This window comes from Heterocephalus glaber, unplaced genomic scaffold, assembly GCF_053883595.1.
Source record: "Heterocephalus glaber isolate CG9 unplaced genomic scaffold, H.glaber_assembly_v1.0 deba00001504, whole genome shotgun sequence".
Taxonomy (NCBI): domain Eukaryota; kingdom Metazoa; phylum Chordata; class Mammalia; order Rodentia; family Bathyergidae; genus Heterocephalus; species Heterocephalus glaber.
Window position 1 is genome coordinate 32,826,438 of NW_028258324.1, and position 14,904 is coordinate 32,841,341.

Consider the following 14,904-nt stretch of genomic DNA (forward strand, 5'->3'; position numbering starts at 1 on the left):
AAACCTAACATTGAAAACTAGGAATGATAGATATGTAAAGAGCAAGAAAAGGCAATCAAAAGCCGTAGAGATAAAAAGATGCCACTATACAGCAGAGATGTAGGGAAATACACTTTCAAGATAGGGGAAGGGGTCAATAGAGTCAGAAGTTGAAGACTTCAATACAAGGCTCTTAAGCTACATTTTTTTCCCAGTACTGCTGCGGATTGAACCCAGGGCCTTGCACATACTAGGCAAATACTCCAACGCTGAGCTACATTTCCCCAACCTGTAAGGATCCTAGTACATGCTAAAATTCTTAATCATAAACACAAATGACCACTAGAACATATTTAAGCTAGCTATTCTGTAGTATAGTCGAAATTTAGCCAATCCTTGATGCCGATACATCACAACACATTTTATTTCATTAGGAATGGATGTGTATGCAAGTTCAGGCTCTCCTATTGGTTACTTCACTATTCTCTGGATTGTTCAGACAGACCTACCAAGATGAGCCAGTATCCATGGCTTTAGAAAGTTCAAACATGCATTTTTCAGTTCAAAGAAAGGTAAGGAAAGTATTCAGAGTCCAAAGCCCACTAGGGTTTTGAGCTTTTTGTTCTGGTAAATATTTTACTAACAAATTGCTTAACCTTCCCCAGATTGGGAAGGCTTTAAATTCTATAGTGAAGCCAGGCACTGTGACTCTTGCCTATAACCTCAGCTTTCTAAGAGGCTGAGGCAGGTGTATTGCAAGTTCCAGCTCAGTCTGGGCAACTTAGAGTTATGAAAACATAAAAACGGGACTCGTGATGTAGTTCAGTACTAACTAGGTTCAAACCTTGACCCTGCCAAAAAACCAAAACCAAAACTATATTGTAGCACATTAATTCACTGAGCCTAAATTTTCTCATTTGTAAAAGGTGGATAAAAACATCAATCCTCACTCCTCTCATGGGATCGGTTAGAATAAGGCGAGTTTTGGAAGTCAGGATTGGCTCATTCTGGATCCTTGATATCTGAACTAGAGCCTGACACAGCAAATGTCGTCTGCATTAGAATAGCTGAGTATTTGTTAAAAGGGGAAGTGTTCCAAGCTAAGCGTCATTATTATTCCCCAACTATTTAGACCCCAAGTAATCAAATTCAAGATTCAATTAATACGTGTCATGTTTTGCCCTGAGCTACATCTCCAGCTCTTCTAAAAGTTTTTATTTCGGGACAGTGTCTCCCTAAGTCACTAAATTGCCCAAGCCAGGGTCGAATTTGCAATCTTTCTGCCTCACCCTACCAGACTGCTAGCTAGGATTTTAGGTGTTTGTCACTACACCAGGCTGTCTTGACAGGCGCCAAGGGGTAGCTGGAGGGACTGCAGTTGCTTCCTCCAAAGGGTTCTACAGAAGCACAGCTTCAGGACCAAGTCCCCTGGCTCACCTGCCTCTCACATTGCTGCTCCCATCCTCTCTTCTCTCTGGAAGTACTGCACACGCTGTAGAACTTTTGCTGCACCTAAAAAGATCAAATCCCACACTGACGTCCCTTGAGCTGAGGCCATGAAACTTTTTCAAAGCAGAAAGCAGCCCGGGCCTCTCCACATCAGGAAACTGGAGATAAGGACGCGCCAGCGGTAAGAATTACCGAGAGGCGTAGTGCGCGGGAGGCCTCGCGAAAGCCGCGAATCCTCCACAACCGCCAAAGACCGCAGACCGCCGGCCGGGGACGGTGGGCTCGCACTTGGGTTTGTCTGTGGGCGGTCTCGTGAGTGGGCGGGGCGGTCTCGGGCTCGGGGCGGGGCCGGGGGCCGGCCCCTCCTTCCAGAGCGAGCTTCTGGTTGAGGGCGGACCGGGCCGGTCCCTCAGGGCGGGCTTCCGGCTTGGGGGCGGGGAAGACGCAGGCCCCTCCTTCAGGGGCGGGCCCACAGGGCCGCGGCTTCTTCCCCGGGGGCGGGGCCTGGCGGGGGCGGGGCCTGACGGGGGTCCCTAGCCCAAGAGCCGCGGGTTTGGCGGCGGCAGCGGGAGAAGCCGAACGGGCTCTGGCTCCTCCCAGTGGTTGGCCGGGGCGGAAGCAGGAGGCGGGGGTAGCGTGCGCGCTGCTGGTCTTCTCTCCCGCGGCGCAGGGGCCCTCGCTCTGAGGGTGCTGCTCTGTTCCGCGCTCTGCGGGCAGCCGAGTCTTCTCCGCTCCCGGCTGCTCCTCGACCAGGCCTCCCTCTCGACCTCGGCCCGCAGCCCGGACCCTTCTGGGACGCTCCTGCCCCGTCTCGTACTCTTGCCGGGTCGCGGCCCCAGCCCCGATGGCTCTGTGCAACGGAGACTCCAAGGTCAGTCTGGCTTGGGGGCCCCGTCTTCCCGCTGCCCGGGTGGAACGAGGCCACAGAGCCGCGGCGGGGTCCCTTTCCGCCTCCTTCCTGGCCCGTTCGCGCCGCCCCCGATCGTCCCCGGCCGGGCCTGTGGCGTCTCTCCTCGGGAGCGGCGGGGCTTTGTTGATTTTGTGTGCGTGTCGCAGTCGGGGTGTCGGAGCGGGCGTCAGCTCCCCGCAGCCGCGCCACCGGCCTCCGCCTCCTCCGCGCGTCCGTGGGGCGCAGCGCCTTCCGAGCGCAAACACAGGTGGGGCGCCCTCCCCCTGCAGTCCCCCGCGAGGCTGGGCCTGTAGCGGGGGTCGCCAGGCCAGCTGGAGGCGGCGCAGGGTCGGGGCCTCGAGCGCTGGGCCGCCCTCGCGCCTTCCCGCCACCGCGTTTCCCGCCTGTCCTCGGGGAGGCCCTCTCCGTCCCCCTGCACTGGCCGCGGACTCCTAGGCGAGTCCAGGTGGCCGCCCTCTTCCGCCCCCCGCCCCCCCCATCCTGGTCGGGCTCGCGTCCAGGACGGCGGCCCCACGGTCGCCCCCTCCCCGTCCTCGGGGGGGCAGCAGGCGAGCGTCCACGCTCCGCTCCCGTCCAGCGTGCTCCTCACTCGCGCGCTTGGCGGGACCGCTTCCCCGCCTTTGGGTCCCAGGCGCGAGCGGCTGCTACACGCAGAGGGCTGGGCAGGCCCTAGGGCCGCGGAAGTTGGCGGCCGGGACGTGCGGAGCGTGGGCCTGCCTAGCGCTTCTCCTCGCCGTCGCCTCGCGTTTTCCTTCAGACGCTGCGTCTTCCGTCCCGCTGCAGAACGGGGCACCTTCGCTTTCGTGTCTGTATTAAAACTCTCATTGGGCTGTAGTTCTTTTAGAGTCTCACGAAGTCGATTTTGTGGGAAAAGTGCACAGTTGTGAGTTGCGATTGTCTTGAGTAAGGGATGCCTCGTGTACTCTTGTCTGGCCCAGCTTTAGGAAGCGACTTGGTTACATTTTGTTCCGGTGTGTAGAGTTCTACACTCCTGGTGGAGATCGGTGTTCTGCATCAGGTAGGACGAGTGGTTTATTCAGGTAGAATTTTAATACTCAGAAAAGTGACGCGCAAGTGTCACATCTTAGTGGTACTCTCTATGAGCAGTTGCTTAGTACCAGGTATTCATTCAAGAATTGTTTGTTGAACAAATGAGTAAAGATTATAGTGTAGATTGTTAGAGATAGCAGATACACTCAAACGGAAGCACGTGTGATGCTCAGACTATTAGCTGGGGCTCTTGCCTTGTAAAGTCGAGCAAGACATGCAGACCTTAGTCTCTGACCTCAGAAACGAATGTAACTTCTGTACGACTCTTTTCTGCGTACTACTACTAGACTTGTGAAGCATTTATCTTCGCTAATTTTAAATCTCACAGGTTACTGAAAAGATTCATGTTTATCCTGGTGGGTGAATCAAGTGTGGTATTAGAAGAACAACCTAATTTACGTGCTTTGAAAAATGCACAGTGCATTTGAAAAAGAGTATTTTCACAAAATGTAGTGACATCAGAAAGTCCAAGATTCACTTTCCAGTTTTTTTTCTCCCTAACTGGTATTTATTTTACTCGACTTGGAGTTTTAAAGAGACTCTTGATCAGTTTGATACATTTGAGCCTAAGGTGAATTAACTTTATTTCAAGGTCTTTTATGCTCTTTAGCATAATACTTATCGTGAAAAACTACAGTAGATGCAATTGGAAGCATTTTCAAGGGATGTAATCTAGGGAATTGACATATTTAATCAAGTCTGTGATTACTGTATATACTCCTAAGCGGGGAAAAATGACAAGCCATGACATGCCATTGATTATAAGAAGTATTTAAAGTGAAGATGAAACAAAAATGAAGTGAAGATGTTTAAGCACTGGGAAATATGCTCAGTAAATACTTGAAATAAAAGATTTCTCAGAGGTCCACCTGGAAATCTGAGCCTTTTCTGTAGCCTGCAAGTGAACTAACCAACTTTCCCTTGGGAATAAAGTACAAGTGCTGTAGGCAAGCTTATTTTGTACATTCATTGTCTCTCTGTTGGGCGTAAATCCTAATTCATAAATTAAAAGTTGGGAATGGACTAGTTTTGAATCCTTTCTGGTACATTTCATTTATCAGAATTTTCTAAGCCCACTATGTAGGCCAGGCTGGCCATGAACAAGTGACAATCCTGCTTCAGCCTCCTGAGTGCTGGGATTACAGGCATGCACCGTGATGCTCTGTTTTTGTAAACATGATGATCAGGACTTTCTAAAATGACATTTTTGCATGGTAGAAACTAGTGAGTGACCTAGAAGCTGTAAAAGCACTTGGGCTATTTTCATTAGTTTAATACATAACATTTTAGAGCTGGAAGGACCGGTGTGTATCCTAGCTTCCTAAACTGAAAACGCATAGCTGGGTTTAGCACCTTGCTTTTCTTTTTATTTATCTAAGGCAGATTGTTTGCATAGTTAAGGAACTGGTAGTGTTTATTTATTTATTTATTTTTGGTACCGGGGATCAAACTCAGGACCTTGTGGTTTCGAGGCAGGTGCCGGAACCACTGAGCTAAATCCCCGGCTGAAATTGGTAATGTTTAAATAGCTAAAGATCTTATTTAAGCCAGTTGTGGTGGCACATGCCTGCAGTCCCAGCGCTTAGGAGGCTGAGAGAGGAGGATTGCTGTGAGTTCGAGACCACCCTGGGCTACGTAGAGAAACCCTGTCTCAAAAAAATAAAAAAACAAAAACTTAATGAGAACTACAGCATATAGTTTTTCTTTAAAAACTTTTTACACCATGTCAGGGTTATTTGTGAGATAACTTTCTCCAGTTTTTTTATTAAGGTGTCATTATCAGTATTGTTCTTTGGGTGACTTAATCAAATTTCCCACTGTCCCTACCTATGCAAGCTCCAGACTTTTGGTTGGGATAGAGGTGTACCTGTCCTACCACCTTCCCTGAGATACTATGACTAAGATATATCTTACTTGGATATTTAGATTAAATGTGCCTTATTAATATTTCTTGTACATAATATAAAATCTTTAATAGTGTCTAATGTTAGTTTTAAAGTTGAAACTTCTAAAATAAAGCTTTTGAATTTAATGAAAATATAACCTGGAACTTTTATCTGAGATGTATTCAAAATTAATTGTTAATTTATATTAAAATGTTTTATGAAAAGATTTTCGAAATTCAGAACGGATTTTTTGCTTTAGATTTTGTTCTGATACTGTCATCTAGAATGGAAATGCCACTACAGGCAAAAGGAATCATTTTTATTGTGGTATGTTCTGAGAGAAAGGTTTTGAAAGTTTTCCAGGAACCTCAGATGACATAGCCTTTAGAGTAGGATAGTTTGTTATCTAAGGAAAATAGTTGTTTCCTTAAAATGTTACGCGCGCGCGCGTGTGTGTGTGTGTGTGTGTGTGTGTATGTTGCTTCCATGTGAACCCAGGGGCTCATACACGCTAACTAGGTGGTCTACCACTGAGCTTTATCCTCACCCCAAAAATTGCTTTTTAAAAATATATACTTGTTGAAAAATGTGATACTTATTTTTAAGATTGTTCGATGAATTATACTGCATTCCAGAGGATTCTGTTTAAGGAGTAATTATTTGGCTTGAAGAAATCTAAAATTTTCCTTGTTAAGGTACTTATTTTGTTTTCATGCTTTTACCTAAATTATTTTGATGCTTAAAATGAACAAAGTCCTCAATGTTATTTATGATTTTGAAGCACTTTGAACCAGCAAAGAAATAATTTTTCATAGAATTTTAAAATTAATTTTATTGGTACATTTAAGATATACAATATAATGACATTCATCATTGGAAATTTGTACCTTTACATAATATATCTTGTTCTTATTTTTACCCATTCCCCTGCTCTCCCTTCAACCCTTCCACCCCTCCCCCTTCAACCCTTCCACCCCTCCCTATTTACAAAGACTTTGTTTCCATTTTTTCCTTTTCTCATGTTAATTCCATTCCCTTCTTTCCTTTCCCCAATCACTCCCACTTCCCCTTCCCCTTTGGACCTTTTCTTACTATTTCACAATACCTGTTATGCCTTTTGATCCTTATTTACACTTTCTATTGTTTCTCACACTAGAGAAACTATTTGGTATTTACACATGTCCTATTTATGTCACTTAAGAGTATCGCCTCAATGTGCATCCATTTAGCTATAAATGTCTCTAAGTTTCTCATTCTTTATGGCTGAGTAGTACCCCATTTTATTTAAAAAACACATTTTCTTTATCTAGTCTCCAGTTGATGGGCATTTGAGCTGTTTCCAAGTTTTAGCTATTACAAACTGTGCTGCTATGTACATGGGTGCACATATATCGCTGTGGTATGATTCTTTCAATTCTTTGGGGAAGATACCCAGCAGGGGAATAGCTAGGTCAAATGGGACCTCTAATCCTCTTTCTTTGATTTTCACAGTGGCTGCACCAATCTGTGCTCCCACCAACAGTGGAGCAGGCTTCCCTTTTCCCCACAGCCCCACCAGCATTTGTTACTGGTTGATTTCATGATAGCAACCGTTCTTTTTGGGGTGAGGTAGAATCTCAGCATTGTTTTCATTTGCATCTTTTGAATGACCAGTGGTGTTGAACATTTTTTCTTATGGTTATTTGCCATTTCTACTTCGTTGTCTGAGAAATCTCTGTTCATTTCAGATGCCCATTTTTGGATTAGGTCTTTAAATTTGAGATATTATATATTTTATATATACTTTTTTTTTTTTTTTTTTTGGTACCAGGGATCGAACTCAGGTCCTTGTGCTTGCGAGGCAGGCAGCGGAACCACTCAGCTAAAGCCCTATATACTTTTATATATATATTCTAGATGGTAGAATTTTGAATCTTTATACTGTATATATATAATTCTGTATATATATAATATATTATACTGTATATATGTAATTCTGGCAGAATATATTTTTCCATGCCATTGTGGAATAAAGACATTTCTGTATTTGCTAAAGAATCATAGTGATTTAAAAAATAGTTTTGCTGTAGTAATATCCTGACAGTTGGTTTTCTTGTTAGTGTGTTACTGGAAAGAATGTGCCATGGGACTTCTTTCTAGGTTCTTGATGTCTTGAACAAAGAATTAGCCAAAACACAGAAAAGGGAGCAAAAGTGTACATTTTATTGAAAGCAGAAAAGAGGTCCACTTCACAGGGCAAGAGCAGGCCAGTGAATAGGCTCACAGTGTCCTGAGGATAAGGGAAAGTGAAAAGTCTTTTGTATCTAAAATTCCTGGATTGGCTACCTCTTCATGTGAGTAAGGCATTGGGACAGTCTTCCTGTCAAGAACTCAGTTGGCGTGGTGTAAAAATTAAACCTCTGTGGAAGGACTTGCTTGGCTCCTTCCCGGATGTTAATGAAAGATTGAAAATAGCATTTTTCTGATTGGTCCTGCAAATACCACCAGATTGAAACAACGGATTGAAAATAGGGTTTTCTGATTAGTTCAGTGTACAGTGCTTGGGAGCTGTGAAGTCATTTGGGTCCTGTGTTTCCCCTGGGTTTTCAGGACCTTGTACACTTTGCCCAATTAGTTGTCCAGTTTGCTCCATCCCTGTTCTCTACTTCAGGTCAACCCTTGCCATGGTTTCACTCAGGTTCATGATGTTGAAAATCCAGGAGATGCTTTATTTTGTTAAGTCTTTGCACTCCCTAAAATCATCTGTTGAAATAATGTGATAGGGAATAAAAGATATTTGGTTATAGGAGCATGACCATATGTACTTTATCTGCCTAAACTGGGATGTTGAACATAAAAGGAAATGTGAAGAATAATTTGTAATAATTGCTGAAAATAAATATTACCAAACAAAATACATACTTGTGAATAAACACAATAGAGGAAAGAATGAAAATGACAAAATTGGTGAAGCAAGAATGTTCAGATTACTCTCTTGCATATATTGCTCAGGGATGTATGCTATCTCTTTCCTGCATGTATTTCACAAATAGCGTACACTCACACTTTACCCAGCTTGTGGTGGCCTAGACTGATAGAGGCTTTTGGCACAGTTTGGAGGTATACCAAGTGGCTAGTAGGAGCAGCAACTTCAGATATATTGCCCATCATCACCCAGAACTACCCTATGTGTACTGCCAGTGTCCAGATGGGCTTTCTTTCATCAGGAAAAGAGATATTATCTGTGTTTGGCTTTCAGACTGAACCAGAAGTTAAAGTAAGAATTCTGCTCATAGCATTTGCAGCCCACACAATACTAGACAAAGCCATGACAAAAAGTGGAAATATAAAGTGAAAATCTAGTAGCTTATCCTATACTACTGCGATGCAATTTTTTTTTTTTTTGGTACTGGGGATCGAACTCAGGTCCTTGCGCTTGCAAGGCAGGCAGCGGAACCACTGAGCTAAATCCCTGGCCCATGCAATGCAATTTTTTATAATACATTGTTTGAAAATGAAGACTCTGAGACCAGTGTACAGTTAGGATGGGTACTGGAACAGCAGATACAAATTAGGATGGTCCTGGCAAACTGCGCCATATTTGTGTACACTGCAGTTGCAGAGCACCTTTTGTTCTGAGTGTGACACTCATTTCTTTAGTGATGATATTTAAAATTTAAGCCTAGTATGTATGTTAGGGTTATTTTCTCAATTATGCTAATAAGTTATTCAAAAATTCTTGAAAACTATCATCACCTCATTTTTGAAAGATGAGAGCCAGTCATGTTGAAACTGATTAAATTCTAAAATAATCTTCTCTATTCTGCCATAGTATTTGTAAAGAATGTTGCTCAAACCTTTAAATTGTCTGGTCATATAATGTTCTGTGTTACTCCTGTCTTGTGTGTTGTTTTTTGTTTTTCCCTGTATTGGTGCTTGAATGCAGGGCCTGGAGCATGGTAGGGAAGCATTCTACCACTGAGCTACATTCTCAATCCCTTTTTAAATTTTTATTTTACTTTGATACCAAAAGGTCTTGCTAAATTCCCATGCTTGCCTAGAATTTGCAGTTTTCTTGTCTCAGCCTCCTGACTAGCTGCAGTTACAGGAAAGTGCTATCCACACCTATTTGCCCAGGAGAAAACACCTTTTTATCTTTTACAACCCAGGGAAAGCCACATAGTAAATTTAAATCACTACCACCTCCTCTGTAATTTGGAGAACTAGCATCAGTAGTTTTCCTCAGAGTGTCATTATGAGCATAAGTCTAGGACTTAAGATTTCTACAGTCCTGCTTTGCACCAATTTTGGGGAAATTTTAGATGAATAAAATTGTAGGTTGTTTTGATGTCATTGACAGCAGTGATACTTTTATGCTGTGACATTTTTGGCAAGCAAGTTAAAGGAAATTTTAGTTAACACCTAACCCTAAAAATTTTTGTCTTTGCTATTTAAAGTTTTGGAGTTCCTTGCAAGCAGGCGCCTGAACCACTAAAGCTAAATCCCCGGCCCCAACTTGCAGATTCTTTAACTCATTCTGTAGATTTTTCTTTCACTCTGGTGATTGTTTTCTTTTCTGTGCAGAAGCTTTTTAGTTTGATATATTTCCATTTGTATTTTTTTTTTTTTTTTTGGTACTGAGGATCGAACTGGGGTCCTTGCACTTGCGAGGCAGGCAGCAGAACCACTGAGCTAAATTCCCGGCCCTCCACTTGTGTATTTTTGTTTCCCGTGCTTTCAGCTTTTTTTTTTTTTTTTTTAACTGTTCATATTCCAATGTCCTGAACCATTTCTTTTTCTTTTTTCTAGTAGTTTCAATTTCAGGTCTTAATTCATTTTGAATTGATTTTTGTAACTAGGGAGAGATGGGATCTAGTTTCATTCTTCTGTATGTAGATAGCCTAGTGTGTGTGTTTTTTATACCTTTATTGAAAATCAATTGGCTGTATGTGCATAGGCTTTCTTCCAGGCTCTTTGCCCTGTTGGTCTGTGTGTCTGTTTTTATGCCAATACCATGGTGCTTTAGTTCCTGTAGCTTTGTAGTACACTTTGAAGCCAGAGAGTATGGATATTTTAACAATATAATTCTTCCAGTCTGTGAACATGGGATGTCCTCTTGTTTTACTGTGTTGGTATTGAATCCAAGGGCTCATGCATAGGATATATACTCTACCACTGAGCTACATCTCCAAACTCACCCCCTTTGCTTGATGAGATCTCATGTTCCCCGTCAAGATCACAAAAATGTGTGATTGCCTGTGTTTTCTGAGTGTTTTGTAGTTTTAGTTCTTGTATTTAGGTCTTTGTTCGATTTTGAGAATTTTTGTATATGCCAGAACTTCATCTTTCGCATGAGGCTATTTTATCCTAGCTCCATTTATTAATGAAAAGATTGTTCTTTCCTTTTGAATGGCCTTAACACCCTTTTGATGGTTGAAAATCGAAACCATTTATGTGTGCGTATGTATGTATGTATATATGTATATACTGAGAATCAAACTCAGAACTTGGGCTTGCCAGGCAGGCGCAGTGCCACTGAGCTAAATCCCTGACCCTAAAACCATTTATTTTTGGTCTCTATTCTGTTAATCTATGTTAAGTCTATGTGTCTGTCCTTATGCCAGTTGTCTTGAATCTGTAGCTTTGTAGAAAGTTTTGAAATACAGAAGTGTGAGTCTTCCAACGTTCTTCTTTCACAAAATTGTTTTGGCTGTCTGAGTCCCTTGAATCAACGTAGATGGCTAACATTCAGTGTTTCATCATTTAGTATGATATTTGTCATGAGTTTTTTGCAGATGCCCTTTGTTGTGTTAAGAAGGTTCCTGTCTCTAGTTTACTGGGTATTTTTATTATGAAAAAACATTAGATTTAGAAAAGTATTAAATGGGTTTTTTTGTATTTATTCTGCTAATCATGTGGTGTTATTTGTCCTTTATTGCTATGTGGTATATTAGATTAATTTTTTTGGAATGGGGTCTCTCTAATTAATTAAGGCTGCCCCTGAACTCATGTAGCCCAGGCTGGCCTCAAACTTGAAATCCTCCTGCCTTCACCTCCCAAGTGCTGGAATTACAGGTGTGCACCACCATGCCTCTAAGATTTGTGATTTCGTACCAGACAGAGTCTTAGATTTGGATGAGTGCTGACCTTACACTGTGGCAGATACAAGGGTGACAGATGCTCATTGTGGCAGTATCTTTTAATTTGTGGGGAGAGGTGGTAGTTTGAAAAGGACCACTAATGGGTATTTTTGTTTGGTTTGGTTTTTGAGGTAAAATGTTCATTCAGTGAGCTGTACATACGTGTATCTTAAGTTTACTATTTTGAGTTTTGACAAATATATGTACTTGTGTAATCTCTACCCTCGTCAAAATACAGAACATTTCCATCACTCCCAAAGCTCCCTTGTGTCCCTTGGCAGCCTGTCTCTCTACTGGTAGAGCAGCAACTGTTCAGATTTCTATAACTGTAAATTAATTTTGCCTGTTTTTGAACTTTATATAAATAGAATCATGCAGTGATTCTGGCTTCTTTCACTCAACATAATGTTTTTGAGATTTATTTCTGTTTTATGTATTGGTAGTTTGTTCCTTTTTATTATTGTGGCACTCCAGTATATGGATATATGAGAATTTGTTTATTCATTTAGTTGTTGATGGCTATTTGGATTTTTTTGTTTTTGTTTTTGTTTTGGAACCACTGAGCTAAATCCCCAGCCCTATTTGAATTTTTTTTTTTTAGTTTTCATGGACATAGGCTTTCATTTCTCTTTGATAAAAGCCTAGACAGTGATGGTGAACCTTTTAGAGCTTTCAGTGATGCAAACAGCCTGCTTTGACACACATGCCATATAGGTTTGCCACCACTAGCTTAGGAGTTGAATTGCTGGGTCAGGATAGCCATAAATAGCTTTGGTATTTCCTTTTTCTTAGATTGATATTTAGGATATTATACAGGATACTTGATACCTAGAAGAGATAAACCTTGACATAAACTTTTTAAAAAGTTGTATAATATTTCATTCTTTTTTTGAGACAGAGTCTTGCTATGTAGTCCAGGGTGGCCTCGACCTTGTAGCAATCTTTCTGCCTTAGCCTCTTGAGTGGTGGGATTACAGGTGTGTGCCAGCATGCCTAGCCAGTATAATATTTTATTTTTAAGGAGTTTTAAAAGGTATCTATTCAGACATATTTTAGTGGAAATAGCTTGTGGTTTGTGGGCACACAAGCTACTTCTGGCTTGACTTTACAAATAAAAGCATGGACCTGTGCAAATTTTTTTATTTAGCCTTTTTTTTATTTGATAGTAGCAATCTGAATTAATTTTAAATTAAAAATAACTTGACAGTAAAGCTTATGAGAAATACACAAAATAACTGGATTTAACAAGGCTTGTTTTTTGTTTTGTCTTTTTTTTTTTTGAGACAGAGATTCACTATGTAGTTCAGGCTGTCCTTGAACTCACTGTACACCCCATCCTGGCCTTGAACTTGTGGTGATCTTCCTGCTTTAGCATCCCAAGTACTAGGATTACAGCCATGTACCACCATGCCTGGCCACAAAGTCAGATTTTTTTTTTTTTTTTTTTTTTTACAAAGTCAGATTTTTAATAAGTTTAAACTTGCTACTGTTGCTGTACTTTCAAATAAAAGTTATTTTCAGTTATTTAATAAGAAAATTTCTGTAAGTTTGTCTGTTAGAGTTATTACTTAGCTGTTATGGTACATCATGGGTTTACCAGGCCTGGCTCTCTAGAGGCTAGTTAATAGTGTTTCTAAGTGATTTCTCTCATGTCTTTGCTTCATTGATTACCCCCTTATTGAAAAAAAAAAGGCAGAAAAAGATAAGTATGCACTTACATTTTAATATCTAAGCTCATGCATCAGTGTGATATATATCATGAAGATAAGGTTGGAAAGCTATCCATGATTGTAGTCATTTTGTTATCTATGTATGTTCTCATATTTCTGCCATATAGATAGATATAGATAGATATAGATATCAAGGTAAAGGAGAATAAAAATTAATTATATATGCTTAAGGAGTACAGTATGATAATTTGTTTTTTTGGGGGGGTGTTTGAGACAGGGTCTTGCTATGTAGTCTAAATTAGCCTTGAACTTGCAGTAATCCTCCTCCCTCAGCCTCCTGAGTGGTGGGATTACAGGCGTGCACCACTATCCCTGGCCAGTATGATGTTTGGCAAGAATGGTGGTGGCCTAGGGAAGTTGTTCCGCTGGATTTGGTTCATAGGCACTCGACCCCTACAGCCAAGAGAGAAGGAAGCCTGGCTACTGCTGTAGCTGGTGGCAAACCTTGGCATCATCCGCATGGTGCTTATTTTAGCTGCTTGCAGTATGCAAGAGTTGTGGGGTTATTCCCCACCCAGATTTCAGAAGAAAGTTGAAGCAAGGCAGTGTGTACCTGAGAAGGCAGTGTGTGAAACTATGAGTGTGAAGCCAAAGGTTCATTGGAGATCCCAGAAGTTTAGAGAAGCAAGGAACATGGATCATCTGAGGAAAACTGCAAGGAGGGAGGAGAGCCAGCCCAAGAGAAAAGCCATGGGAGCTACCCCCACAAGTGCTGTAGGGTCGGGGCCACCCAAGACCTTTGGAATTCACATCTTGCCACAGATTCCCTCGGATGCTGCACATGTAACTATAGGGTTTTGCCCTGCTGGATTTTGGACTTGCTTTGGTCCTATTCCTTTGTAACTCCGCCGCCCCCCCCCATTTGTACGTTTTGGAATGGTAATGTTTATCTTGCGTTTTTTGTGGGTTTTTTTTTTTTTTTGGTACTGCGGATTGAACTTGGGTCCTTGTGCTTGCACAGCAGGTGGTGAAACCACTGAGCTAAATCCCCGGCCCTATCTTGTGGTTTTGTATGTTGGAAGTGTTTAACTTTCTTTTCATTTGTACAGGCGCTCACAGCTAAGAGTTTGTCTTAAATCTCAGAGAAAACTTGAGAGTTGGACTTTTCAGCAGTGCTGAAACTGTTAGGACTTTGGTAACTCTTAGAGATGGACTAAATGCTTTTTGCATACAAGGATGTACATGAGTATTTGGGGGTCCAGGAGTGGAATGTTATGGTTGGGTCTAGATGTCCCCCCCAAAGCCTCATGCAGTCCTAGGTGGGGCTTTTAATCTGAATCTAGAGGGTGTGATTGATTCATGGTACAATGCTAGGATTAAGAGTGTGTGATTACTAAATCAGTCCACTGATTGGTTTGGTATCACCCTAAATCCTAGTAGCCTGGATACCATATAAGGGGCAGAAAAAGGCTTGTCGGGCCCCTTGCTCCCTTGTTACTTTTGCTACTGGGTGGGCGCCATGAACTGTTCTCCTCTTTGATGCCTGTCTGCCAAGCCATCCTCCCTTGGAGCCAGCTGATTTATGGACTGAACCCTCTACAAACTGTGAGCTAAATAAACCTTTCCTCCTTTAACTTTGGGTGTCAGGAATTTTGTCTCAGTGAGAGAAAAGTAACTAACCCACCATTTTAGCACATTAGGAAGAGGCATGATGATATCACCAATGTGAAATTGTCCATTGTTTATCTAGAATCTGATTGTGTCACAAGAAGTCTTGTGAGACATTACACAAAAAACTGGCCTAAACTTTTAAAAAAAGTTATAAAAGACAAAAGATGAGG

At 41.9% G+C, this 14,904-nt stretch overlaps 1 protein-coding gene across 2 annotated transcripts in view; it reads left to right on the forward strand.

Annotated features, from left to right (window-relative positions):
* Positions 1–473: 473 nt before the first annotated feature.
* Gmps (guanosine monophosphate synthase) overlaps positions 474–14,904 on the forward strand; it is a 69,473-nt gene continuing 55,042 nt past the window's right edge. Inside the window, exon 1 of one of the 2 annotated variants that reach the window (XM_021253456.2) lies at positions 474–551. In XM_021253456.2, the coding sequence (XP_021109115.1) occupies positions 507–551 (45 nt within the window). In that variant the 5' untranslated portion in view covers positions 474–506. Of the gene's footprint in view, positions 552–1,912; positions 2,300–14,904 lie in introns of those variants that run through there. The other variant, XM_004834498.4, reaches the window with a different exon arrangement.